The 27,907-nt window shown below is 35.5% G+C and overlaps 1 protein-coding gene across 1 annotated transcript; it reads right to left on the minus strand.

The window, feature by feature from the left end:
• Nucleotides 1–106: 106 nt before the first annotated feature.
• LOC124363788 (vesicle transport through interaction with t-SNAREs homolog 1A-like) lies at nt 107–27,766 on the minus strand. Its single transcript, XM_046819050.1, has 5 exons — nt 27,522–27,766; nt 25,896–25,954; nt 24,174–24,306; nt 21,495–21,706; nt 107–193 (listed from the first exon to the last, which is right to left on the minus strand). Exons 1-5 carry the CDS (start codon nt 27,613–27,615, stop codon nt 107–109), a joined length of 585 nt encoding a protein of 194 aa, XP_046675006.1. The 5' UTR covers nt 27,616–27,766.
• Nucleotides 27,767–27,907: the final 141 nt, after the last annotated feature.

Here is a 27,907-nt window from a genome sequence, read left to right on the forward strand (position 1 = left end):
GTTCTCTGACTCATACTGCCTGTTCCCTTGGCTCTCGGTACTCAGTAACCATTCCCACTCCCTGCTGTAGTGCAAGGATGCTGTTACTAATACATTAAACAAGAGTTTATGTGGACAGTTTAACGGTACTCTGACTCCTGACTTCTGGTTCCTTGGCTCTCTCGGTACTCGAGTAAACAATGGCACTCCCTGCCTGTCATGCAAATGATGCTTTACTAATAGATTTAAAAAGAGTGAGTTTACGCGGGACAGTTAACGGTACCTCTGTCTCCTACTCCTCTTTCCTTGGCTCATCAGGTTACTCAGATAACAAATTGCACTCCCTGCTGGTATGTCAATAATGCTTTTACTAATAGATTTAAGCAGACGTTATGATGGACAGATTAACGGTTCTCTGACTCCATATCTCCTGTTCCATTGCTCTCGGTACTCGAGTAACCATGCACTCCTTGCTGTTTATGCAATGAAGCCTTTCTACTAATAGGTTATAAGTAGAGGTTCGTGGTCAGTTTAACGGTACTCCTGACTCCTACTCCCTTTTTTCTGCCATTTGGCTCTCGGTAACAACTAACTCTAGTAAAACATTGGCACTCCTTGCTGTTATTGCGGCATTGATGGCTTTACTTAATAGAATAAAAAGAGTTATTGCGGGACTGTTAACGGTAACTCTGACTCCATAGCTCCCTCTTCCATGGCTCTCTCGGTCCTTCCTCAGTAACATTTGCCTTCCTTGATGTATGAAATTTAATGCTTTAACTAATAGATTAAGCAGGAGTTGATGTGGACCAGTTTAAACGGTGTTCTCTGATTCCTACTCCTGTTTCCTTTGCTCTCGGTACTCAGTAACAATGCACTTCCTTGCTGTATGGCAATGGATGCTTTACTACATAGGGTTATAACTTAGAGGTACGTTGGACAGTTAACGGTATCTCTGACTCCTACTCCTCTTCCTTGGCTCTCGGTTACTCAGTTACCTAATGCACTCCCTTTTGGCTCGTATTGCAAATGATGCTTATACTAATACGATTAAACAAGAGTTATGCGGGACAGTGAAACGGTACTCTGTCCTCCCCCCACCCCCCCCCCCCCCCACCCCCCCCCCCCCCCACCCCCCCCCCCCCCCACCCCCCCCCCCCCCCACCCCCCCCCCCCCCCACCCCCCCCCCCCCATGGTTGTAAAATATGATGGGAAAAGTTTACACCTGGACGGGAGGTTCACAATTGTGAGAAAAGACTAATAATATTATTTGAACAACCCAAAAGCATTTTCCAGGATTAGTAATTATACAAACCAAACAGATGTCATCAAATTTCTTTATCGGTATCTCTCAATATAAAACACATCGTTAAACCAACAAAATAATTTAGATAGCATTGATAAACTTAAAAACATACAAATCAAATAACAAAAATTATACCCAAAACGGTAAAATATGACAAACCATGTGCTGTTAGCTATATATTTACATTTATAAATTAAAACACAATCACGGTACTACCAATACAAGAGCTTTAGCAATAACAATCACCAGCCTGAGCTATAACTACACATATCCTACAGGAGGGGCCTGCTTTACTTACAGGCAAAACCTGGGAAGGAATGTTTGGACATTTTGCTTTGGTTGGTATATTTTGTTCATTATGATATTAATGGTTCAATGATATAATTGGATATATGACATGACTGTGTAACATAATATTTAAAATGTGAACCAAAAAATTACATTCTATTAATTGAGATTTAGAGATAACTAATTCTCAATGTTTAAACTCATTCAATATTGTTTTAAAATTCAACTGTAATATTCCTAATATCTAAAAATTAGTTTATTAACCGAATAAAACAATCAGTGTACACTTTTATGTAATTTAAACAAGGTTACGATTTTGGGGATAAAAGTTAAAATATCTCATTTGGTGCTCAAATACTTATATTAAAACTATTGCTAGATTAAGACTTGACTATAAGCATATGCATTAATGTTACAATTCACTCAGAATTAAACTTAAATTAGATGTTTACAATGGAAAGTAGTTATCATGTCGAACATAAGAGAACAAATCTTTTATTTCGTTACATCTAATTTCATATATTCAAGTCTAATAGGTGATTTAACAAAACAAATGCGCAAGATTGTTTGAAAATGTCAGTTTCTCCTTCTAACAGTCGAGTCTCGCCATCTTCTCAGGAAGAAGAAACTACTTCGGTACAATGCCCGGGGAATGAAACGAAGCAAACTAATACAGAGACATACAGTTTGGAGTGGATGTGAGGATAGGCTTGCTCTAATCTGTCCCTGGAGTGGCAGGATGAATGTAGATGGCGTAGACAGGCGACTACGAAGAACCAGAAAACCCGATGCAGTAGACCAGCAATATTAGACGAAGCGGGTGTTGGAGGGACGGCGAAGCGTATTCATCTGAACCTGCAACCCATGTGAACTGTGAAACTGCGGCCGTTGAGCTCAGCGTCAGTCTCCACCGCAGCTGATAACACCCCACAACTACATTGCCCTCCCAACTCCACATTTTCTTATCTTAACGCTGCAATGCTTTCAATATTGGAAATTTATTTACAACTTTTCTTGCAACTTACCCCCTTAATATATTATGAATGTAATTATCTAGTTTTTCTATAGAAGAGGAGAAAGAGGAAAGGTTTCATACATCAGGGACTAAAAGAAGTAGAAGGATAGTTGTCACTACTATTTACAAGGTTGCATTCAGTTAATTTTAAAATTCCCAGGCAACCCAGACAGGTTAAACATATGATTCTATTTTCCCTCATATTGTTAATATTACAGGAGTTACGTCATAAACTTCTGTGGGGTGATAGTAATTTATCATTTCAAATCAAAAAATAAAGTCATATAAAACATAGGCCAAAACTGCAATGTCTTGTTTTAGCCGCTAGCGCCATTTTGGGTGCAATTTTTTTTATAAAAAACATTATTATCTCGTCCAAACTAGTTAAGGTAAAGAAAACTTAAATTTCGGCAACTTAGGGTTTTAAATAGATAAGAGGAAAAAATTAGTTGTTATTTTCTTTAATATTAACAAAATGGTGCACCATGTTGAAATTTGAAAAATCAAATAAAAACAAAACAAGTATAGCTATACACAAATTAAACTATAAACCAACTATTTATAAAAGTTATGATTTACAATTTCCAAACGGCATCTTGTTTCAAATTAAAATCCCCGTCAATGCTATAAGACGAGCAAGCAAATATATATTTTGTCTCTTTGATAGGCGCAACAGTTTTACATTAGGTTAAAAACATTTACATTTTTCCAACTGTTTAGTAATTTTTTATTCAACATATTCTTGTAGAAATCCGTACTAACGCATAAGCAGAAGCACAACTTTTAAAGATACACTTGCCAACAAGCCGGAAGAGCAACAAACTAAGCTGCTTAAATTACATTAAAAACATTAAAACCAATATTTTAATACATTTTAATTGTTTTGGTGAGGACCTTTCGATATCCCTAAGATATCTTCCTTCAGAGACCACAGTCACAGATTTTTTTTTTTTTAGTGTGATGGTCGTCCTGAAGATAGATATCTTGGATATCGAAAGTCCTCAACCAAAACAATAAAATGTATTTAAATATTGGTTTTATCGTCTTTTAATGTAATTCTAACAGCCGACCAATATAAGCTCCATCTACAAGTAAACAATCTGCTTGCCTCTATACGTTGACTGATATCATTTGAAAAAAGTACTGTTGGTCTTTGTATAAAAATTCCCAAATTAGCTGGCATTTTGGGATAAATGTTTACAATCTTTTTCACAACAGCTGATGAGCTTATCAAATGACGAAGAATGTTTGCTGGCTCCCCCGGCTTGTACAATCAGTGTACTTTTTAAGTGGATGTGCTCTCTTATGCATTGACGGATTTTTTTGAAACGAGTATTATTGGAATTATAATAAAAATTTAAAAATAATTGGTACATAGCAAATTTTTATAACTATACAGGTTTTTTTGTTATTTGACTTTTAAAAATATTTAACAGACTCCATTCTGTTTAATATTAAAGAAAACACAATTTTTTTACTTTCTTCTTATCCATAGTTTGAATACGAACTTTGATTTCCTTTACCTTAACTAAAGATAATTGTTTTATAAAAAATACAAAATGACAGCTAGCAGCTAAACAAGACATTTCTCGACCTATGTTTATGTGACATTTTGTGTTTGAAATGAGAACTATCACACACAGAAGTTTGTGACACCCTGTGTATACGTGTGGCTGGTCTGGGAGCGTGTTTGTCCGTCCTTTCCACCTTTAGACGGTTTTTTTAATTGGTGTTGAGGTTGCATTTTTTGGGTTTTTTCTTCCTCCAAACCAACAAAAAATCATCCAAGTCATCATCAGAAAGAAGTAGAACTTGGTTCATAGTCATTTCCATTATCGGTGGAAAAATCACGTATGTCCTATATATAGGAATAATCTTCACTATAGGCTATTTGGACCTATGGTATGTCAGCACACCATTTGGTCCAGTCTATTTTCCAAATCAGTAGGATCAGGGACAATAATATCACTAGGCAATGGTTCGTCCGTCATATAAAAACTTCATCCATACCTCTCAAACTAACATTGTCTTCTGACACACTAACTAATACATTTCTAATGCCACTACTGTTCAAATTAACACTCCTTGTGAAATGCACGATAAAATTGTCAACTCAAAATTAAAAATACTGAACCTATGTGAACATTGCCTTACTTAAAGTTTCGTAAAAACCCAACAGTTTTTTTAAAACCTAACCTAAACTTCACATTTTTTCACTTCAATAATTTTAAAAAACCGACGTGTGAAAACTGGCCATAGATTCCATCCATACAAAGAACGAGTACCGGGAACTAGTTCCTAAATGAATCCTAAACTAGTTCATCAACTCAAACCATACAAAATATATATTTAATTAATAACGTGAAGATAAATACTACAAATAAAGATTTTAAATGAACAAACAGTATTTTATGATAATAATCCCCTTTTATAGCAGCAATTTTCAAGACTATACTCAATTAAAAGGCAAGTTTTGAGAAACCCTATAAAAGAGCCCATACCTTAAAAACGTACGAGCCAATTTTGATAAAACTTTCTGTACACATTCACTACATGGTCTAAGTATACTAAAATACAAGCCTCATTCTTAGGCCACGCCTATTTCCGGAGCCACATCGATTTTACAGGCCATAGTGCTGACAAAAAACCAATCTATGGACAGCCATATCTCAAAAACGTACGAGCCAATTTTGATAAAACTTTCTGCACACATTCACTACATGGTCTAGTATACTAAAATACAAGCCTCATTCTTAGGCCACGCCTATTTCCGGAGCCACATCGATTTTACAGGTCAAGTGCTGACAAAAACCAATTTATAGACAGCCATATCTCAAAAACGTACGAGCCAATTTTGATAAAACTTTCTGTACACATTCACTACATGGTCTAGTATACTAAAATACAAGCCTCATTCTTAGGCCACGCCTATTTCCGGAGCACATCGATTTTACAGGCCTAGTGCTGACAAAAAACCAATCTATGGACAGCCATATCTCAAAAACGTACGAGCCAATTTTGATAAAACTTTCTGTACACATTCACTACATTGGTCTAGTATACTAAAATACAAGCCTCATTCTTAGGCCACGCCTATTTCCGGAGCCACATCGATTTTACAGGTCAAGTGCTGACAAAAACCAATTTATGGACAGCCATATCTCAAAAACGTACGAGCCAATTTTGATAAAACTTTCTGTACACATTCACTACATGGTCTAGTATACTAAAATACAAGCCTCATTCTTAGGCCACGCCTATTTCCGGAGCCACATCGATTTTACAGGCCTAATGCTGACAAAAAACCAATCTATGGACAGCCATATCTCAAAAACGTACGAGCCAATTTTTTATCAAACTTTCTGCACACATTCACTACATGGTCTAGTATACTAAAATACAAGCCTCATTCTTAGGCCACGCCATATTTCCGGAGCCACAATCGATTTTACAGGTCAAGTGCTGACAAAAAACCAATCTATGGACAGCCATATCTCAAAAACGTACGAAGCCAATTTTGATAAAACTTTCTGTTACACATTCACTACATGGTCTAGTATACCTAAAATACAAGCCTCATTCTTAGGCCACGCCTATTTCCGGAGCCACATCGATTTTACAGGCCTAGTGCTGACAAAAACCAATCTATGGACAGCCATATCTCAAAACGTACGAGCCAATTTTGATAAACTTTCTGCACACATTCACTACATGGTCTAGTATACTAAAATACAAGCCTCATTCTTAGGCCACGCCTATTTCCGGAGCCACATCGATTTTACAGGTCAAGTGCTGACAAAAACCAATTTATAGACAGCCATATCTCAAAAAACGTACGAGCCAATTTTGATAAAAACTTTCTGTACACATTCCACTACATGGTCTAGTATACTAAATACAAGCCTCATTCTTAGGCCACGCCTATTTCCGGAGCCACATCGATTTTTACAGGCCTAGTGCTGACAAAAACCAATCTATGGACAGCCATATCTCAAAAACGTACGAGCCAATTTTGATTATAAAAAAACTTTGTGTACACATTCACTACATGGTCTAGTATTTACTAAAATACAAGCCTCATTCTTAGGCCACGCCTATTTCCGGAGCCACATCGATTTTACAGGTCAAGTGCTGACAAAAACCAATCTATGGACAGCCATATCTCAAAAACGTACGAGCCAATTTTGATCAATACTTTCTGTACACATTCACTACATGGTCTAGTTAGTATACTAAAATACAAGCCTCATTCTTAGGCCACGCCTATTTCCGGAAGCCACATCGATTTTACAGGCCTAGTGCTGACAAAAAACCAATCTATGGACAGCCATATCTCAAAAACGTACGAGCCAATTTTTATCAAACTTTCTGCACACATTCACTATATGGTCTAGTATACTAAAATACAAGCCTCATTCTTAGGCCACGACCTATTTCCGGAAGCCACATCGATTTTACAGGTCAAGTGCTGACAAAAAACCAAATTTATGGACAGCCATATCTCAAAAACGTACGAGCCAATTTTGATATAAAACTTTCTGTACACATTCACTACATGGTCTAGTATACTAAAATACAAGCCTCATTCTTAGGCCACGCCTATTTCCGGAGCCACATCGATTTTAACAGGCCTAGTGCTGACAAAAAACCAATCTATGGACAGCCAATATCTCAAAAACGTACGAGCCAATTTTTATCAAACTTTTCTGCACACATTCACTACATGGTCTAGTATACTAAAATACAAGCCTCATTCTTAGGCCACGCCTATTTCCGGAGCCACATCGATTTTACAGGTCAAGTGCTGACAAAAACCAATCTATGGACAGCCATATCTCAAAAACGTACGAGCCAATTTTTTATCAAACTTTCTGTACACATTCACTACATGGTCTAGTATACTAAAATACAAGCCTCATTCTTAGGCCACGCCTATTTCCGGAGCCACATCGATTTTACAGGCCTAGTGCTGGACAAAAAACCAATCTATGGAACAGCCATATCTCAAAAACGTACGAGCCAATTTTTATCAAACTTTCTGCACACATTTCACTACATGGTCTAGTATACTAAAATACAAGCCTCATTCTTAGGCCACGCCTATTTCCGGAGCCACATCGATTTTACAGGTCAAGTGCTGACAAAAACCAATTTATGGACAGCCATATCTCAAAAACGTACGAGCCAATTTTGATAAAACTTTCTGTACACATTCACTACATGGTCTAGTACACTAAAATACAAGCCTCATTCTTAGGCACGCCTATTTCCGGAGCCACATCGATTTTTACAGGTCAAGTGCTGACAAAAACCAATCTATGGACAGCCATATCTCAAAAACGTACGAGCCAATTTTTATCAAAACTTTCTGCACACATTCACTACATGGTCTAGTATACTAAAATACAAGGCCTCATTCTTAGGCCACGCCTATTTCCGGAGCCACATCGATTTTACAGGTCAAGTGCTGACAAAAACCAATCTATGGAACAGCCAATATCTCAAAAACGTACGAGCCAAATTTTTATCAAACTTTCTGCACACATTCACTACATGGTCTAGTATACTAAAATACAAGCCTCATTCTGTAGGCCACGCCTATTTCCGGAGCCACATCGATTTTACAGGCCCTAGTGCTGACAAAAACCAATCTATGGACAGCAAACTTCTTTATTTAATGATTTATGTAGTCACTAAATGGATATTGTAATGTAATAGTTGACGCTATATTCTGTATTTATACTATATATAAAATTCCTATATTGTACTGTCTTTTGTTCAAAACATTGATGTTAAAATCTCCGGCTATGATATAAATATTCTTGAAATTTATCATTTGATGTATTACATAACAAATCAAGTTACTCGGCGATACTGAGTACAAACACTGGATACTTGAAACCAGCATTATTTCATTATTGTTCACGTTTTAAAATACTAGAACTCTGAATCAGTATTTCATACTTGTAACGTTTTAAATACTAGAATACTTTAAATCAGTATTTTTAACGCTGAAAATACTGAGTATATTCCCTAATAAACACTGTTTATTTAATTATTAAAACACAGTTTATGAGTACTTCTGTAAACAGCTGTAGTGATTCCTTTACATAAGAGTGGCCTAATTACCGACTGTAATAACTACAGACCAATCTCTTTACTTTCTACCTTTGCTAAAGTGAATCAAGAAGAAGAATCAAGAATCTTTATTTCCAAAGTACATTACAATAATAATTTGTTCACACAAAAATTACATCAAAAAGTACAATGGATAGGCACCTCTGAGCTATTAGCTGAGTTGAGGTTGCCATCACTAATTAATTTAAGGCAGATGGGCCTGGCAGCTCCTCTTTCAGAGTAAGATTTACATTAATTAGAGTAATGAATAAACCATACCAATATTTAAAACAAAGCACAAAATTAAGTTGTATTTCATAATGAAATTCAATACATTACATTACCACAACATATAAAAAAATAAAATTACTACATAAATCCACACACATACACATACACACATACAGATACATATACATTTTATACACATTCACACATACATACAAATACACACACATAAACATAAATTTACAAACACATACATTACTGAAACATATAACACACATACAAAACACACTACAAAGATACTTAGACACAATAGATAAAGATGTAACCATTTACACACTCATACAATAAAACAAGTCTTCAACAAAATATCTAATTTATGAGTCGCTCTACATCAACAATTGTAAAAAAGCCAGCATTTCAAACTTCGTATGAATGTACCCAATGTTTTCGACGAGGACACATCGAAAGGTAATTTGTTATAGAGCTTCGGAGCTATGAATGTATTAAAAACGCTTTGTAGACTTCTAATTTAGGAAAAGGAAATAGTTACTCGGTTTAAAATTTGTAACCTAATCGAGTGAACATTTACATTTCCCAGTGTGTGGCCGCCTCTTGAGAAAAATATCCTGAGTACCCTATAAATGTACAAAATATCTAAGCGGAAGTATTCCAAGCTGAATATTAAAGAGGAAAAGAAGAATCACGCCGATTAGCCCTGACAATAACCCTAATGATCTTGTTTTGATTTATAATAATAGGTCGAATAATAGAATAATAGGCTCCTCCCCAACATGAAATACCATATTGTAATTTAGAGTTTAATTATAGAATAGTAAATAGTTTTCAAGACAGATATTGGACATAAATACTGAAGAAAATAAAACTTCCTCAATGAATTGTTTAAATAGTTTTTTACATTCAAAACGTGTTCCCTCCAATTACACCTTTCATCCAGAATAACCCCCAGATACTTTATTTGTTTCCACCCTCTCAATTTTAACGCAACCCTGGACATGGATTTCTCCCGAAAATTAAGCATTGCTTGCATTTAAAAAAGATATCTTGTTGTATGTCTTTTCTATTTCTTAGAGAAAAATTTATAAACTTCGTCTTTACGCTCAAGACCATCCTATTTCTAGCAAACCACGTTTTCAATTTGTCAAGGTCTTCTTCTTGCATTACGCTATACACTATTTGACTATTTATAGTGGAATAGCAAAGGGCAGTGTCCATCTGCAAAAACAAGTTAGGGAACCCGATAGATTTTCCATTACACAAGCTATTAATATAGACTAAAAATAGTATTGGACCCAAAACAGACCCTTGTGGTACTCCAAATTAATCGGGAGAGTTGAAACTGACGGAGTTTCAGAAATCTTAAACATTGAGATCGGTTTGTTTAGATAGCTCTTAAACCATTCATAAGGGATACCTCTAACTCCAGCTACCCAAAGATAGTCTAGTAAAATTTTGTGATCCACGGCATCAAATGCCTTAGTTATATCAATAAATATTCCACTGACAAATTTTACCACTGTTAATTCCTTCATAAACGTCTGAACAGAACTTTAAGAGAGCATCTTCAGTAGAATTTTTGCCCATAAACCCCAAATTGATTTTCACAAAAAAAAACTTATTAGAATCTAAAAACTGAACCAAACCTGACCTTTCATAATCTTTTCCATTATTTTAGAGACAACAGATAAAAGAGAAATCGGTCGATAGTTATTGAGATCTTTATTGGAACCTTTCTTGTGAAGTGGGACAACTAGTGCAGTTTTTAAAGAAATAGGAAAGATACCAGTTTCGAAAACTAAGGTTAATTAGAAATGCCAAACACAGGAGACTAGATATGACCCATTTTTTTCATTACATGCGCTGAAATACCATCAATACCAGGAGACTTTGTTAGAACTTTAAATTGTTGATAACAGCTAGAACTTCTTCAGAACTAGTAGGATAGCAAAAAAATGAATTATCCGAAAACTTAGCAGGAAAACATTGGGTGTACATATGATAATCAAAGCCATCAAAACAGTCAGATTCGTTCATTAGGTTTTCAACTGCATTAACGAAAAAAAGATTGAACTCATTAGCGGACATTAGTAACAGTAAATTTTAGTTTGAATTGATTTAAGTGGATTTTCATTTGCTTTGTAACTGCAGCAGCACACTTTTAATCAATTTTTTTTAGGAGCTTATAAAAAAATCAAAGTTTTATTGAATTTTTTCTTTGAGCTAAAAAATATTTTTGTAATAAAAGGAACCTCTCCACAGGCACTTGCCTCTAGAGGCCCTAGTTATTTTTGAACATATTTCTTTTAATTTACGAGTGTTTTTGTTTTAATTTTATTTACAAGAATGTTACATTTTTATTTAAGTTTGCTCATTAGGTTTGTACATTGTGTATACCAATGCATATAATGTGTTATTGTAATATTTTCAAAAATAAATTCTATTCTATTCTATACTTCAGGACTAGTAAAGTAATCCGTACGAGAAAATATTTGTACCTTGTAACAGAGTACTAAATACAAAGTACCTGTTTTCTGTATTTTTAGTTCTCAGTAACCGTTACAGATACTGTAGAAAAGTAACCGTTACAAAGTACTGATTACTGAAATACCGTCTCACCGCTAGTGGACAGTGGTTCGGTAGCTCCGGCATTTAGCAGTGAAACCGTCCCTGGCGTAGGTTAAATGCAATTTATTCTGCACATTCAATATATTATAATGAAAACTGGCAGAAGAAACCGTATGGAATAGTTGTTATTAGTTGTTTATTGTAGTGTTTTAAAAAGTGTAAAAGTAGTGTGTTAAAGTAAAAGTAAAAGTTAGTGTGTTAAATAGTGTTAAAAAGTGTTTACCTACAAGTAAGTTTATCTTACAGTTACTTCAAATGAATGTAAAGTATGAATGTAAAGAATGTATAAAGTGGCTACAATATGTATGCGAGGATTAACCTAAATATGCTCTACGATTTTCCAGGTGAGTTGATTTAATAGATTAGATTTTTTTAACACATAACCTAGATAGATTGGTTTTTGTCAGCACTTGGCCTGTAAAATAGGTGTGTCTCCGGAAATAGGCGCGGACTAAGAATGATGCTTGTATTTCATTATAGTAGACCATGTAGTGAATGTGTACAGAAAGTTTTATCAAAATTGGCTCGTACGTTTTTTGAGATATGGCTGTCCATAGATTGGTTTTTGTCAGCACTTGGCCTATAAAGTTATTGTGGCTCCGGAAATAGGCGTGGCCTAAGAATGAGGCTTATTATTTACTATAGTAGACCATGTAGTGAATGTGTACAGAAAGTTTTATCAAAATTGGCTCGTACGTTTTTGAGATATGGCTGTCCATAGATTGGTTTTTGTCAACACTTGGCCTGTAAAATCGATGTAGCTCCGGAAATAGGCGTGGCCTAAGAATGAGACTTATTACTTACTATAGTAGACCATGTAGTGAATGTGTACAGAAAGTTTTATAAAAATTGGCTCGTACGTTTTTTAGATATGGCTGTCCATAGATTGGTTTTTGTCAGCATTTGGCCTATAAAGTTATTGTGGCTCCGGAAATAGGCGTGGCCTAAGAATGAGGCTTGTATTTTAGTATAGTAGACCATGTAGTGAATGTGTACAGAAAGTTTTATCAAAATTGGCTAGTACGTTTTTGAGATATGGCTGTCCATAGATTGGTTTTTGTCAGCACTAGGCCTGTAAAATCGATGTGGCTCCAGAAATAGGCGTGGCCTAAGAATGAGAGGCTTGTATTTTAGTATACTAGACCATGTAGTGAATGTGTACAGAAAGTTTTATTAAAATTGGCTCGTACGTTTTTTAGATATGGCTGTCCATAGATTGGTTTTTGTCAGCACTTGGCCTGTAAAATCGATGTAGCTCCGGAAATAGGCGTGGCCTAAGAATGAGACTTATTATTTACTATAGTAGACCATGTAGTGAATGTGTACAGAAAGTTTTATAAAAATTGGCTCGTACGTTTTTTGAGATATGGCTGTCCATAGATTGGCTTTTTGTCAGCACTTGACCTGTAAAATCGATGTGGCTCCGGAAATAAGCGTGGCCTAAGAATGAGGCTTGTATTTTAGTATACTAGACCATGTAGTGAAAGTGTACAGAAAGTTTTATAAAAATTGGCTCGTACGTTTTTGAGATATGGCTGTCCATAGATTGGTTTTTGTCAGCATTTGGCCTATAAAGTTATTGTGGCTCCGGAAATAGGCGTGGCCTAAGAATGAGGCTTGTATTTTAGTATACTAGACCATGTAGTGAATGTGTACAGAAAGTTTTATTAAAATTGGCTCGTACGTTTTTTAGATATGGCTGTCCATAGATTGGTTTTTGTCAGCACTTGGCCTGTAAAATCGATGTAGCTCCGGAAATAGGCGTGGCCTAAGAATGAGGCTTATTATTTACTATAGTAGACCATGTAGTGAATGTGTACAGAAAGTTTTATCAAAATTGGCTCGTACGTTTTTGAGATATGGCTGTCCATAGATTGGTTTTTGTCAGCACTAGGCCTGTAAAATCGATGTGGCTCCGGAAATAGGCGTGGCCTAAGAATGAGGCTTGTATTTTAGTATACTAGACCATGTAGTGAAAGTGTACAGAAAGTTTTATCAAAATTGGCTCGTACGTTTTTGAGGATATGGCTGTCCATAGATTGGTTTTTGTCAGCACTTGGCCTGTAAAGTTATTGTGGCTCCGGAAATAGGCGTGGCCTAAGAATGAGGCTTGTATTTTAGTATACTAGACCATGTAGTGAATGTGTACAGAAAGTTTTATCAAAATTGGCTCGTACGTTTTTTAGATATGGCTGTCCATAGATTGGTTTTTGTCAGCACTTGGCCTGTAAAGTTCGATTGTGGCTCCGGAAATAGGCGTGGCCTAAGAATGAGGCTTGTATTTTAGTATACTAGACCATGTAGTGAATGTGTACAGAAAGTTTTATCAAAATTGGCTCGTACGTTTTTTGAGATATGGCTGTCCATAGATTGGTTTTTGTCAGCACTAGGCCTGTAAAATCGATGTGGCTCCGGAAATAGGCGTGGCCTAAGAATGAGGCTTGTATTTTAGTATACTAGACCATGTAGTGAATGTGTACAGAAAGTTTTATTAAAATTGGCTCGTACGTTTTTTAGATATGGCTGTCCATAGATTGGTTTTTGTCAGCACTTGGCCTGTAAAATCGATGTAGCTCCGGAAATAGGCGTGGCCTAAGAATGAGGCTTATTATTTACTATAGTAGACCATGTAGTGAATGTGTACAGAAAGTTTTATAAAAATTGGCTCGTACGTTTTTGAGATATGGCTGTCCATAGATTGGTTTTTGTCAGCACTTGGCCTGTAAAAATCGATGTGGCTCCGGAAATAGGCGTGGCCTAAGAATGAGGCTTGTATTTTAGTATACTAGACCATGTAGTGAATGTGTACAGAAAGTTTTATAAAAATTGGCTCGTACGTTTTTTAGATATGGCTGTCCATAGATTGGTTTTTGTCAGCACTTGGCCTGTAAAATCGATGTGGCTCCGGAAATAGGCGTGGCCTAAGAATGAGGCTTATGTATTTTAGTATACTAGACCATGTAGTGAATGTGTACAGAAAGTTTTATCAAAATTGGCTCGTACGTTTTTGAGATATGGCTGTCCATAGATTGGTTTTTGTCAGCACTTGGCCTGTAAAATCGATGTGGCTCCGGAAATAGGCGTGGCCTAAGAATGAGGCTTGTATTTTAGTATACTAGACCATGTAGTGAATGTGTACAGAAAGTTTTATCAAAATTGGCTCGTACGTTTTTGAGATATGGCTGTCCATAGATTGGTTTTTGTCAGCACTAGGCCTGTAAAATCGATGTGGCTCCGGAAATAGGCGTGGCCTAAGAATGAGGCTTGTATTTTAGTATACTAGACCATGTAGTGAATGTGTACAGAAAGTTTTATTAAAAATTGGCTCGTACGTTTTTTAGATATGGCTGTCCATAGATTGGTTTTTGTCAGCACTTGGCCTGTAAAATCGATGTAGCTCCGGAAATAGGCGTGGCCTAAGAATGAGGCTTATTATTTAGTATAGTAGACCATGTAGTGAATGTGTACAGAAAGTTTTATCAAAATTGGCTCGTACGTTTTTGAGATATGGCTGTCCATAGATTGGTTTTTGTCAGCACTTGGCCTGTAAAATCGATGTGGCTCCGGAAATAGGCGTGGCCTAAGAATGAGGCTTGTATTTTAGTATACTAGACCATGTAGTGAATGTGTACAGAAAGTTTTATTAAAATTGGCTCGTACGTTTTTTAGATATGGCTGTCCATAGATTGGTTTTTGTCAGCACTTGGCCTGTAAAATCGATGTAGCTCCGGAAATAGGCGTGGCCTAAGAATGAGACTTATTATTTACTATAGTAGACCATGTAGTGAATGTGTACAGAAAGTTTTATAAAAATTGGCTCGTACGTTTTTGAGATATGGCTGTCCATAGATTGGTTTTTGTCAGCACTTGACCTGTAAAATCGATGTGGCTCCGGAAATAGGCGTGGCCTAAGAATGAGGCTTGTATTTTAGTATACTAGACCATGTAGTGAAAGTGTACAGAAAGTTTTATCAAAATTGGCTCGTACGTTTTTGAGATATGGCTGTCCATAGATTGGTTTTTGTCAGCACTTGGCCTGTAAAAGTTATTGTGGCTCCGGAAATAGGCGTGGCCTAAGAATGAGGCTTGTATTTTAGTATACTAGACCATGTAGTGAATGTGTACAGAAAGTTTTATCAAAATTTGGCTCGTACGTTTTTTAGATATGGGCTGTCCATAGATTGGTTTTTGTCAGCACTTGGCCTGTAAAATCGATGTGGCTCCGGAAATAGGCGTGGCCTAAGAATGAGGCTTGTATTATTTACTATAGTAGACCATGTAGTGAATGTGTACAGAAAGTTTTATCAAAATTGGCTCGTACGTTTTTGAGATATGGCTGTCCATAGATTGGGTTTTTTTTTGTCAGCACTAGGCCTGTAAAAATCGATGTGGCTCCGGAAATAGGCGTGGCCTAAGAATGAGGCTTGTATTTTAGTATAGTAGACCATGTAGTGAATGTGTACAGAAAGTTTTATCAAAATTGGCTCGTACGTTTTTTGAGATATGGCTGTCCATAGATTGGTTTTTGTCAGCACTTGGCCTGTAAAATCGATGTAGCTCCGGAAATAGGCGTGGCCTAAGAATGAGGCTTATTATTTACTATAGTAGACCATGTAGTGAATGTGTACAGAAAGTTTTATCAAAATTGGCTCGTACGTTTTTGAGATATGGCTGTCCATAGATTGGTTTTTGTCAGCACTAGGCCTGTAAAATCGATGTGGCTCCGGAAATAGGCGTGGCCTAAGAATGAGGCTTGTATTTTAGTATACTAGACCATGTAGTGAATGTGTACAGAAAGTTTTATTAAAATTGGCTCGTACGTTTTTGAGATATGGCTGTCCATAGATTGGTTTTTTGTCAGCACTTGGCCTGTAAAATCGATGTAGCTCCGGAAATAGGCGTGGCCTAAGAATGAGACTTATTATTTACTATAGTAGACCATGTAGTGAATGTGTACAGAAAGTTTTATAAAAATTGGCTCGTACGTTTTTGAGATATGGCTGTCCATAGATTGGTTTTTGTCAGCACTTGACCTGTAAAAATCGATGTGGCTCCGGAAATAGGCGTGGCCTAAGAATGAGGCTTGTATTTTAGTATACTAGACCATGTAGTGAATGTGTACAGAAAAGTTTTATTAATATTGGCTCGTACGTTTTTTAGATATGGCTGTCCATAAATTGGTTTTTGTCAGCACTTGGCCTGTAAAATCGATGTAGCTCCGGAAATAGGCGTGGCCTAAGAATGAGACTTATTATTTACTATAGTAGACCATGTAGTGAATGTGTACAGTAAGTTTTATAAAAATTGGCTCGTACGTTTTTGAGATATGGCTGTCCATAGATTGCTTTTTGTCAGCACTTGACCTGTAAAATCGATGTGGCTCCGGAAATAGGCGTGGCCTAAGAATGAGGCTTGTATTTTAGTATACTAGACCATGTAGTGAAAGTGTACAGAAAAGTTTTATAAAAATTGGCTCGTACGTTTTTGAGATATGGCTGTCCATAGATTGGTTTTTTGTCAGCATTTGGCCTATAAAGTTATTGTGGCTCCGGAAATAGGCGTGGCCTAAGAATGAGGCTTGTATTTTAGTATACTAGACCATGTAGTGAATGTGTACAGAAAGTTTTATCAAAATTTGCTCGTACGTTTTTTAGATATGGCTGTCCATAGATTGGTTTTTGTCAGCATTTGGCCTATAAAGTTATTGTGGCTCCGGAAATAGGCGTGGCCTAAGAATGAGGCTTGTATTTTAGTATACTAGACCATGTAGTGAATGTGTACAGAAAGTTTTATCAAAATTGGCTCGTACGTTTTTGAGATATGGCTGTCCATAGATTGGTTTTTGTCAGCACTAGGCCTGTAAAATCGATGTGGCTCCGGAAATAGGCGTGGCCTAAGAATGAGGCTTGTATTTTAGTATAGTAGACCATGTAGTGAATGTGTACAGAAAGTTTTATAAAAATTGGCTCGTACGTTTTTGAGATATGGCTGTCCATAGATTGCTTTTTGTCAGCACTTGGCCTGTAAAATCGATGTAGCTCCGGAAATAGGCGTGGCCTAAGAATGAGGCTTATTATTTACTATAGTAGACCATGTAGTGAATGTGTACAGAAAGTTTTATAAAAATTGGCTCGTACGTTTGTTAGATATGGCTGTCCATAGATTGGTTTTTGTCAGCATTTGGCCTATAAAGTTATTGTGGCTCCGGAAATAGGCGTGGCCTAAGAATGAGGCTTGTATTTTAGTATACTAGACCATGTAGTGAATGTGTACAGAAAGTTTTATCAAAATTGGCTCGTACGTTTTTGAGATATGGCTGTCCATAGATTGGTTTTTGTCAGCACTAGGCCTGTAAAATCGATGTGGCTCCGGAAATAGGCGTGGCCTAAGAATGAGGCTTGTATTTTAGTATACTAGACCATGTAGTGAATGTGTACAGAAAGTTTTATTAAAATTGGCTCGTACGTTTTTGAGATATGGCTGTCCATAGATTGGTTTTTGTCAGCACTTGGCCTGTAAAATCGATGTAGCTCCGGAAATAGGCGTGGCCTAAGAATGAGACTTATTATTTACTATAGTAGACCATGTAGTGAATGTGTACAGAAAGTTTTATAAAAATTGGCTCGTACGTTTTTGAGATATGGCTGTCCATAAATTGGTTTTTGTCAGCACTTGACCTGTAAAATCGATGTGGCTCCGGAAATAGGCGTGGCCTAAGAATGAGGCTTGTATTTTAGTATACTAGACCATGTAGTGAAAGTGTACAGAAAGTTTTATCAAAATTGGCTCGTACGTTTTTGAGATATGGCTGTCCATAGATTGGTTTTTGTCAGCACTAGGCCTGTAAAATCGATGTGGCTCCGGAAATAGGCGTGGCCTAAGAATGAGGCTTGTATTTTAGTATACTAGACCATGTAGTGAATGTGTACAGAAAGTTTTATCAAAATTGGCTCGTACGTTTTTGAGATATGGCTGTCCATAGATTGGTTTTTGTCACCACTAGGCCTGTAAAACGATGTGGCTCCGGAAATAGGCGTGGCCTAAGAATGAGGCTTGTATTTTAGTATACTAGACCATGTAGTGAGAGTGTACAGAAAGTTTTATCAAAATTGGCTCGTACGTTTTTGAGATATGGCTGTCCATAGATTGAGTTTTTTTGTCAGCACTTGACCTGTAAAATCGATGTGGCTCCGGAAATAGGCGTGGCCTAAGAATGAGGCTTGTATTTTAGTATACTAGACCATGTAGTGAATGTGTACAGAAAGTTTTATCAAAATTGGCTCGTACGTTTTTGAGATATGGCTGTCCATAAATTAGTTTTTGTCAGCACTAGGCCTGTAAAACGATGTGGCTCCGGAAATAGGCGTGGCCTAAGAATGAGGTTTGTATTTTAGTATACTAGACCATGTAGTGAAAGTGTACAGAAAGTTTTATCAAAATTGGCTCGTACGTTTTTGAGATATAGCTGTCCATAGATTGGTTTTTGTCAGCACTTGACCTGTAAAACGATGTGGCTCCGGAAATAGGCGTGGCCTAAGAATGAGGCTTGTATTTTAGTATACTAGACCATGTAGTGAAAGTGTACAGAAAGTTTTATCAAAATTGGCTCGTACGTTTTTTGAGATATAGCTGTCCATAAATTGGTTTTTGTCAGCACTTGACCTGTAAAATCGATGTGGCTCCGGAAATAGGCGTGGCCTAAGAATGAGGCTTGTATTTTAGTATACTAGACCATGTAGTGAATGTGTACAGAAAGTTTTATCAAAATTGGCTCGTACGTTTTTTGAGATATGGCTGTCCATAGATTGGTTTTTGTCAGCACTTGGCCTATAAAGTTATTGTGGCTCCGGAAATAGGCGTGGCCTAAGAATGAGGCTTGTATTTTAGTATAGTAGACCATGTAGTGAATGTGTACAGAAAGTTTTATCAAAATTGGCTCGTACGTTTTTGAGATATGGCCATCTATAGATTGGTATTTGTCCAAAATTAGGAGAGGTCTAAAATGAGGGTAGTAATAATAATACAGTAGACCATGTATTCAAAGTAATGTATTAAGTATAATCTCTAGATAGTTTTTGTATTTGTTCTTTTTTTAAATTATAAATTTTAATTTTAATAATATAATTTTATCCTGAAGTGATTGAACTGGTTCAGGAACTAGGTTAGTTGTAGTTCAGGAACTAGGTCATGAGTAGTTCATGAACCAGGTTAGGATTCAAGTCAGCGGATTAGTTTTCTTTTTATGGATGGAATCTATGGCCAGTTTCACACTGCTTTTAAAAACACCACACTAACGTTTATTTATAAACATTGCATAAATATAAGTTTTAAAATATCCAAATAAATAGCAAACAATACACTAGTACCGGCAATGGCGTAATAACAACCAAGAAATCAACAGGCAACCAAGCGATGTGTTGTCCTTCTCTACTGGCTGAATCTCTGATTAGCATTTGGAAATGTGAACATCCAAGTTTAGAATTTTGTAATGAAAAATATAACCTATATACCTATATATTATATGTATGTTTTATTTTAAACAAAGTAAAAATAGACTTCCTTTGAGAGATCATATTACGTCAAAGTTAATGCATTGAAAATAGCTTAATGCCACTTGGAAACTATAGATAATGCGTTAATAATCCCTTAAAGCCAGTTGCAGGATTAAGTATGGAAAAAGTTCTACTATCTATTTGAATGATAAAACATGTTTAAATTTTAAAATAATACAGACAAAATTACAATTTTTAAAAACTTTGGAATAAAAGAATGATCTTATAATCTGTAATTATTTATGTGAATCTTTTTCATTGTTCCATAGGAACAAAACGTACCAAATTTCCAAAAGTAAGAAACTGTATAAATGAGTTTTTTATATATAGTACTTGTGTAGTACTCAATAACATAGTTCGCAACTTTTTCTATAATAGACATAATAGGATTTGTTTTATTGTACTGGGGGAAAATAGATCATGGTTTATAATATTTATTTGAATTATAAAATCTGTTGAAATTTTTCACCAAACGATTACTGAAAAAACTGTTTTATTAACTTTTTGTGTGTTAATACAAATGTTTTAATTTTTTGTGTTTTGTTTTCAATATGAATATATTTGTATGCAACTGTTTTATTGTTCACTATGTAAGTAGGAACAAATGAAACTTACAAAGTTACAAACAAATAAGTATCTATAATACTGATTAGGACTGTTCTTACATATTAGTGTAAAAATATTGAAAATCTGCACTCGCATAAAAGTTTCCTCTCATATTTGGAAAATTGCTTTTACCAGCTGTAACAAATCAAATCAAGATCAATAATACATGTTTATTTGATTTATTATCTATAAAATGAGACTAAGTTCAATGCCATGTGTCAAATTTTAGTAAAAGAATAGTAAATATTCAAAAAGCTGATCTAATCAGCCCTCTGCACTTTTCAGAAAATAAAATGTGGGCCGATCTCATTGGCTTTTGGCACTCAAAGGGTTTAATATAGTTGCCAATAAAATTTTAATTTTTATAGCAGATGTTGTTAAATCTGAAAGTAGGATACAATGGAATGTCTGATAAATATGATTGTATTGTGAGGTATTGAAAGTAAAGTTATACAAGTGTAATTCAGAAAGTAACCCGGCTGTATACCTGTAATAGCAGTTGCAAGTGTAACAACCAGAACTACAAAAAAAACAATATAGAGGGATCCTATTGTTCTTTTTCCTCCCTACTTTTATACAAAGTGCTCTAGAATTGAATATACAATTATAAATGGATTGAAAAGGTTAATATTTTATTTTTATACAGAAAAACATCAAAGCAGTAAAATAATGGGAAATAAATCAAACCCAGGATATTTGGATTTGGTTTTTAGTGTGTGTGTAAGCCACCAAACATCTACTACAGACTTAATAATGACTAACCCTGCTTCGAGATTTCTGTATGGTCTCTCGCTGCTGGCTAAGATCCCGCAGAACCTGGGAGCCGATCTCCTCCGTCTCCAGCAGGATTTGATATCCGGAGGTGAGATGGTTGCCGGTACGTTCCAACCGCTCCGAGTTGTCCAATAGTCGTTGCTTCTGCTCCTCATTGAGGCTCAGGCCAGGCGAGAAGTGCTCCGATGACTCGTGGTAACCTACACGGTAACAAGAACAGCACTGTAAATATTGTATTAATGATCAATATTGTCCAATAATTGTTGCCAGTCGTTTCCGGGTTAACATCCACTGATAGCGTAAAAAAAGTTGCTTTGAAACTATCGTCCTCGTTGTGACACTGACCTCCAAGGTGCATCTTCAGTTGCAAAAACATTTGGTAGTCACTTATCATTAGATTGGGGCTTAATGCAGAGAATGTTCAAAATGGTTCCCATCCAAATGTTATGATAATATCCAGACATAACATAGCTATGGTTGGAAGGGTTGATTTATTGGTTATGATTCATTTTTCTACCTCCAAAAGTATGGACTCATATGGGCTGTCTAACTAAATAATTAAAAGGACTATCCAATTAACAGTGAATTCCTTTCTTTAATTAACAACGAATGTTTTAAATCTGGTTATTTTCCTGACCCACTGAAAGTTGCAAAAATAATTCCAATCTTCAAACAAGGTCAAAAACACATATTGCAAAATTATTGCCTAATTTCTATCCCAATATCTTAAAAAAATGTTTGAATCTTTAATTTGCAACAATTGAGTTATTATTTTGAACATCATAGTATTTTAGTCAGTTTGGATTTCGCAAACAAATACTGCGATTCTTAAAATTATAAATAAACCATTAGATGCTTTTGAAAAGAAAGATACAGTTTTGTTTCCTTGTGTGACCTAAGTAAAGCACTTGATTGTATAAAATATGGTTTTTTGACAATAATTTAATTTAATCTGAATAACAGAAGACAGTTTGTTTCAATCAACAATAACAATTCAGAATTAAGTTGTGTTATGATGGATGCTCCGCAGTGCTCAATTCTAGGACCGTTCTTCTTCATTGTGGCAGCCAATGATCTTCCATCCAATATTACAGCTGATTCAGTTGTTTGCTATGTTGATGACAACACTTCTTTCTGTGCACCAAGATATTGCATCTTCACAAGTAATTTCAATAACAGCTCTTAATAGTACAGTAAATTGGGTCTTAGCCAATAACCTGCTTTGTAACTATGAAAAAACTCAAATCAATTTTAACAGGTTTATTAAAGAAATAAAGAAAATAGATCAGTAAAATCTCCTAAGCTCACTTTGATTCAAAATTGAAATTGGGACACACCCATATTTATTTTTTTTGCAAGAAAATTTCTAGGGTGAGCTATCTTATCTGTAAATTAAAAAATATTTGTTCAAGTGAATACCTTAGAATAGCATATTTTGGGCTTTTTGAGTCACATTTCAGCTGTAGCTTGCTTTTGTGGGGACATTCCTCTTTAGTTAATCACATTTTACTGGTAAAAAATTCCAGATTTATTGTTCGGATTCGAAACACTGTACTAAGAGGAAGGTGAACTGGAGCTAAACTCAACATCTACAATAATATGTAGAACTCCATTTTGGTATATGTGGATGACGGGCATTGCCCTGCATCAAAGCATCCCATTTTTTACATTTTAATTCAATGAATTCTAATAAACTGACTAAAAACCCACAACTAATTAGAATATTTCTAACATTCTAGAATTCAAGATTAGGACTTTTATGGAACATTTTGTTTGTGTGATGTAGACAATGTTCCTGTAGTGGTTTTTTATGGAATTCATATTTTATATTATCTTCTAAATACCTCCATACTTTTGTTAGTTATAATGTATTAATATTAATATTCAATTCAATTCCAAATTCTTTATTCATTTCTATGTACATATGCATACATTGAATAGCATCAAATTTTTATATACTACACTAAAAATAATTACAATTGAAATTAATATTTACAATATTTACAGCCTCAATTCATAAAATATGATTTAAAATTAGAGAGAGGTGGATAGTTTCTCAATAGAGTAAAGTGCCTTGTTTATTAAATAATCTTTGAGGGTTATTTTGGAACTTTTGGCCATTTTCAATTTTTATGTTTTGTGGTCTATATTTTAAACATTTATTTCCCATATATGAAGGTTTAAAGAAAAAAAAAAAAACTTAAGCTTATGAGCTGGGATAACCTTGTATTTTGCTCTAGTATTGTAAGGTTGACTAAATGTCTTAAAATTTAAGATAGATTTTTGGTTTTTCGTTGTAATGTTGGATTCAAAAATATTGGCTATAAACAGTAAAATATTTTCAAATATTTAGTGTTCTTTAGCTGAATCATCATGTTTCATCCTTAGCATTATCCGTATTGTCTTTTTTTTTTGTGTTTTAAAAATATAATCTATATTTATTTGTTTGGTTGAACCATACGCTGCAATGCAAAAGGAAACATGACAATGAACATAAGCAAATATAATATAATAAATAAGGGAAATAATAAAAATTAATATTTCAAATTTTACATTCTTTTTCCTCCATTACTACGTAAAAATATAAAAAGTTATATATGAACTTACTGGAACATCTTTTTAAGAAAAAAATATCTATTCTATTCTCGAGAATAGATTGATACTCACTCTCTTGACTGGTGACTGACCGAGCACGTTTGAACTCCTGCTGCAGACGACCTAATTCCACCCGGTAACTCTCCAGTCTTGTGCGTAACCTCGGCTGCTCCGTCGCTTTCATCTCTCGCACTTCTAGCTCCATCTGTTTCCAGCTGCCAATCGTGTCACAACAATCGTTATATGTCATAGACAGATCACATTCATAACTGTCTGTATTAAAATTAAGACCAAAAAAATTAATGTACTTCAAGACTCAATCGTTATTTTATTTTCATTTCAGATGAGTTGAATGAATCAATATTGAGAGTACTTCAATCTTTAAATTTTTCTTTTTGTGTTTGTGTTCCACTTTTTTTTCAATGGTCGCTTCATAAGATATAATACGAGGTGTGGCTATAAAATAATCGGATTAGTATTGGCAGTCACAGAAAGAACACAATAAGGCTGAATATCGCACGGCCGGTCACATGACTCCCCCTCCCACTCCTTCTCATGTTTAGTCTGGCTCCCGTTCTTATCCCGCCCATAGCACCAGTTATAAGAAGTTAACCTTATGTCTCTGCGTTGGAAAATGTTGAGTATCCAGATAGAACATTAAGTGAACATCAAATTCTTTCAAACCTGGAAAATCTGCAAGTGAAACTTTTGTAATTTTACAAGTGTATGGTGATGACTGTTTATCACAAACACAATTGGTATAAACGATTTAAAGATAGCCTCCAAAACACGAGTAGCGACACACACATTGACAGACCCGTCAAAAACTGGTGCTAAACTTGAAAATATTAGTAACCTTGTTCAACTACATTTTTTTTTCTCTCTCTCTCTTGGGGCGGCCTACTGCCATGCAATTAAGCCTCAAGGGCTTTTTTGCGAACCCCGGAAACACACCATGAGGCCTACCAGTCTATGATTTCAACAGTTCCACAAACCGCCGAAAGCAACCTATCAGGTCCTCCTGGGGAAATTCACCACCCTTGTCCAAACTACCAAAGATAGCATACCGCTCTCTTGCTATTGAAGGGCAATCAAAGAGCAGGTGCTCGGCAGTTTCATCCTGCTCATCACACCTTCTACAGAGCGGATCCTCCTGAAGGATGCCGACTCTATGAAGATGCTTCCTCAGGTGACCATGTCCCGTGATAAGACCAATAACCAGAGAAGACATTGATCAACTACATTACCCGATAATTAGTCAGAATTACTACATTACCGTCCTGACTACCCTACGTGAGTGTGTACATAGAAAACGGAAAAAATTGTGGAGAAACAATTCATGGATCCTCCACCAGGACAATGCTCCAGCTCACAATTTTCTGTCACTGTTCAGTTCACTTTCTATGGATATTTCCGACAAGAACGTTGTCAATACCTGATTTAGTTTTCAAAGTAACTCTGGCTGGGCAGCCAACTAAATATAACATAGTGTGACTAACTAATAAATTTTTTAACAGTAAGTAATTTTTGCTATCCTTAAGATCATTAAAATTAATACCACCAGCTAATATGATCTTCTGACATTTTTTTACTGAGGTTATCTATTAACAAGCTTAGTCTGTCTAAGAAAATTACCAAATTTGAAGCAGGACATCTATAAAAACGGCAGCTATATTGCTTCTAAATTGTTATTATTTATACCTAGTTTCAGAAAAATTCAAATTGTTTTCTTTTAAAGTTTTATTATGTAAAGCATCTAGAATTTTAATTTGTCTAGTCTTTATCTAAACTCACTAGCTCATTGCATTCCTCCAGATGTCTGTCCAGCTCGGTTACCAAAGTCCTCCTCTCACCTGAAATATGTAGAAAATATTTGAGATTACAAGTTCTCATAAATGTTTTATTGCAAAATTATATGATGTAGTTAAATATAAAAATCACATAGGCCTAATAAATTTTGTTCTTAGGTATTATCTGAAGGCCACTCTTTTTAAACAGCTTTCCTTCTGAGGACCTAAAAGAACTACATTATTAGAAAGAACAGACTTTTTTATTAGAATTAGTGTAAAATAAAATTAATAGATGTCATTATGACGATCGGGTCTTGTTTCCTGCCCCGAAAGGAAGCAATGTTGGTAAGGCCTCTCTATCTCTATCTACTATTTGTTATTAGGCTGCATATGTAAGTTACGTTACAAATATGAAAAGATAAAGTTGACATTTACGAGCACTCACATGATCTGAACTTGAATTTAGGTACCATTTAGAGGGGATGTTTTTCTTGTTTTTCCAGAAGTGTAAGGTGACCAAAGGCCGCAGATATACCAGGGGCATTTCCAATTGGTACTGTCCCGACCTTAGATCATGTGCCAGATCATTCTTCGTGATCTGGTGTCGGAAAAGTTGGATGATCTGGGACGTGTTCTGAGGTCGGGAAAGTACCGATCAGAAATTCCCCTGGCCATCAGTGCGGACTTCAGTGGCACCATCAGCACCACTGCGCACTTCTGGTGAAAAAAGAAAAACATCCCTCGAGATCCCAAGCGCTCGTAAGGGTTATATTTACTTTGGCACTACTAGTCATACATTTATGATATCCTAATATAAACCTTCTTATATCACATAATAACATTACACAGTGTAAGATTTTCCATTCCTAGCCTCATTGCTTGCACGAAATGGTTCAGCTAATACTGGTTACTCGGTAACCAGTAAATGTTATGACAACATAACAGGCTGTTACTGAAATAACAGTATTTCCGGTAATAGATTACCACTGAATTACCTGTTACCCATCTGTAATAGCAGCAAGTATAATGGTTATGTACTTGTTTTATTTCTTAACACGATTATCCTTCAAAATAGAAGAGAAGTAAGTAAATGTTATACTGTTTTGTTTTTATATTTTATAAATAGGCTACACATAGCGTAGATTGTTTTATGTTCACAATAACATTACTTTTTATACTGGAATTTGAAATAAGTATAGTGTAATTTGGTTTAATTATTCTATGGAGGATTCTTTACTCATGAATATTGATAATTCAAGTGTTGGATGCTTAGCCCCTATTATATTGTAGCCACTATTACTTGTCTGTTATTTAATTATATTTTTTCTATCCTACTTGTTTTTTTATGGTTATTGTTTCCTTCATTATTTATGAGATTGCCATTGTGTGTAATTAATTTATTCCTCTTAATTTCAAACAAACATTTATTAGGTTAAATTTAGTATTTATGTGAATACCGATTGATATTTCTGTTATTCAATATATGAAGAGTATGGATACCAAGTGATGAATACTAGGTTTGTTTATCATACTCTGCCGGTAGGTTATGTTAGGGCTACTTCATAAAGCCACCTTTAACTTAAATTAAATACAAATTGCAATGGAAACATATGTACCGTAGGCTACTCACTTCCAGAAACAGATGGTAATTTTCCGATTCTTGATGTAATATCAGCCGTTAATACTCCATATTGTTGCTCGTACATTTCAATTAACATCGCCATTGTCTTCGCCTTTAAACTTCTCAATATTCTAATGTTCTGAATCTAAACCTAGCCTATTCTCACTCCTAAATCCACGAGATAACTTAGAGATCCACTAAGTGCACACAAATATGACATTTACAACTTATACAACAACCACTAACCACAAGGCTCAAATACCACCGTGAAGTTAGCGTCACTTTATCGTCCGTCTGTATTCCGTGCAACAATTTTGCAGTCAACAATCTGAAGGCGCTAACAAACATTCAAAATCTGAAATAATAGTATAAAACTAATTATTAAAAAACGATCT

This window comes from Homalodisca vitripennis, chromosome 5 (assembly GCF_021130785.1).
Source record: "Homalodisca vitripennis isolate AUS2020 chromosome 5, UT_GWSS_2.1, whole genome shotgun sequence".
NCBI lineage: Eukaryota > Metazoa > Arthropoda > Insecta > Hemiptera > Cicadellidae > Homalodisca > Homalodisca vitripennis.

What these genes read in the sequence shown, in the direction of transcription:
- LOC124363788 (XM_046819050.1), bottom strand. Translation starts at nt 27,615, where the DNA reads ATGGCGATGTTAATTGAAATGTACGAGCAACAATATGGAGTATTAACG. An exon ending in ATTACCATCTGTTTCTGGAA is followed by an intron (nt 25,955 to 27,521) that starts GTGAGTAGCCTA and finishes TACATATTTCAG; the next exon opens with GTGAGAGGAGGACTTTGGTA. An exon ending in TGGAGGAATGCAATGAGCTA is followed by an intron (nt 24,307 to 25,895) that starts GTGAGTTTAGAT and finishes AGCTGGAAACAG; the next exon opens with ATGGAGCTAGAAGTGCGAGA.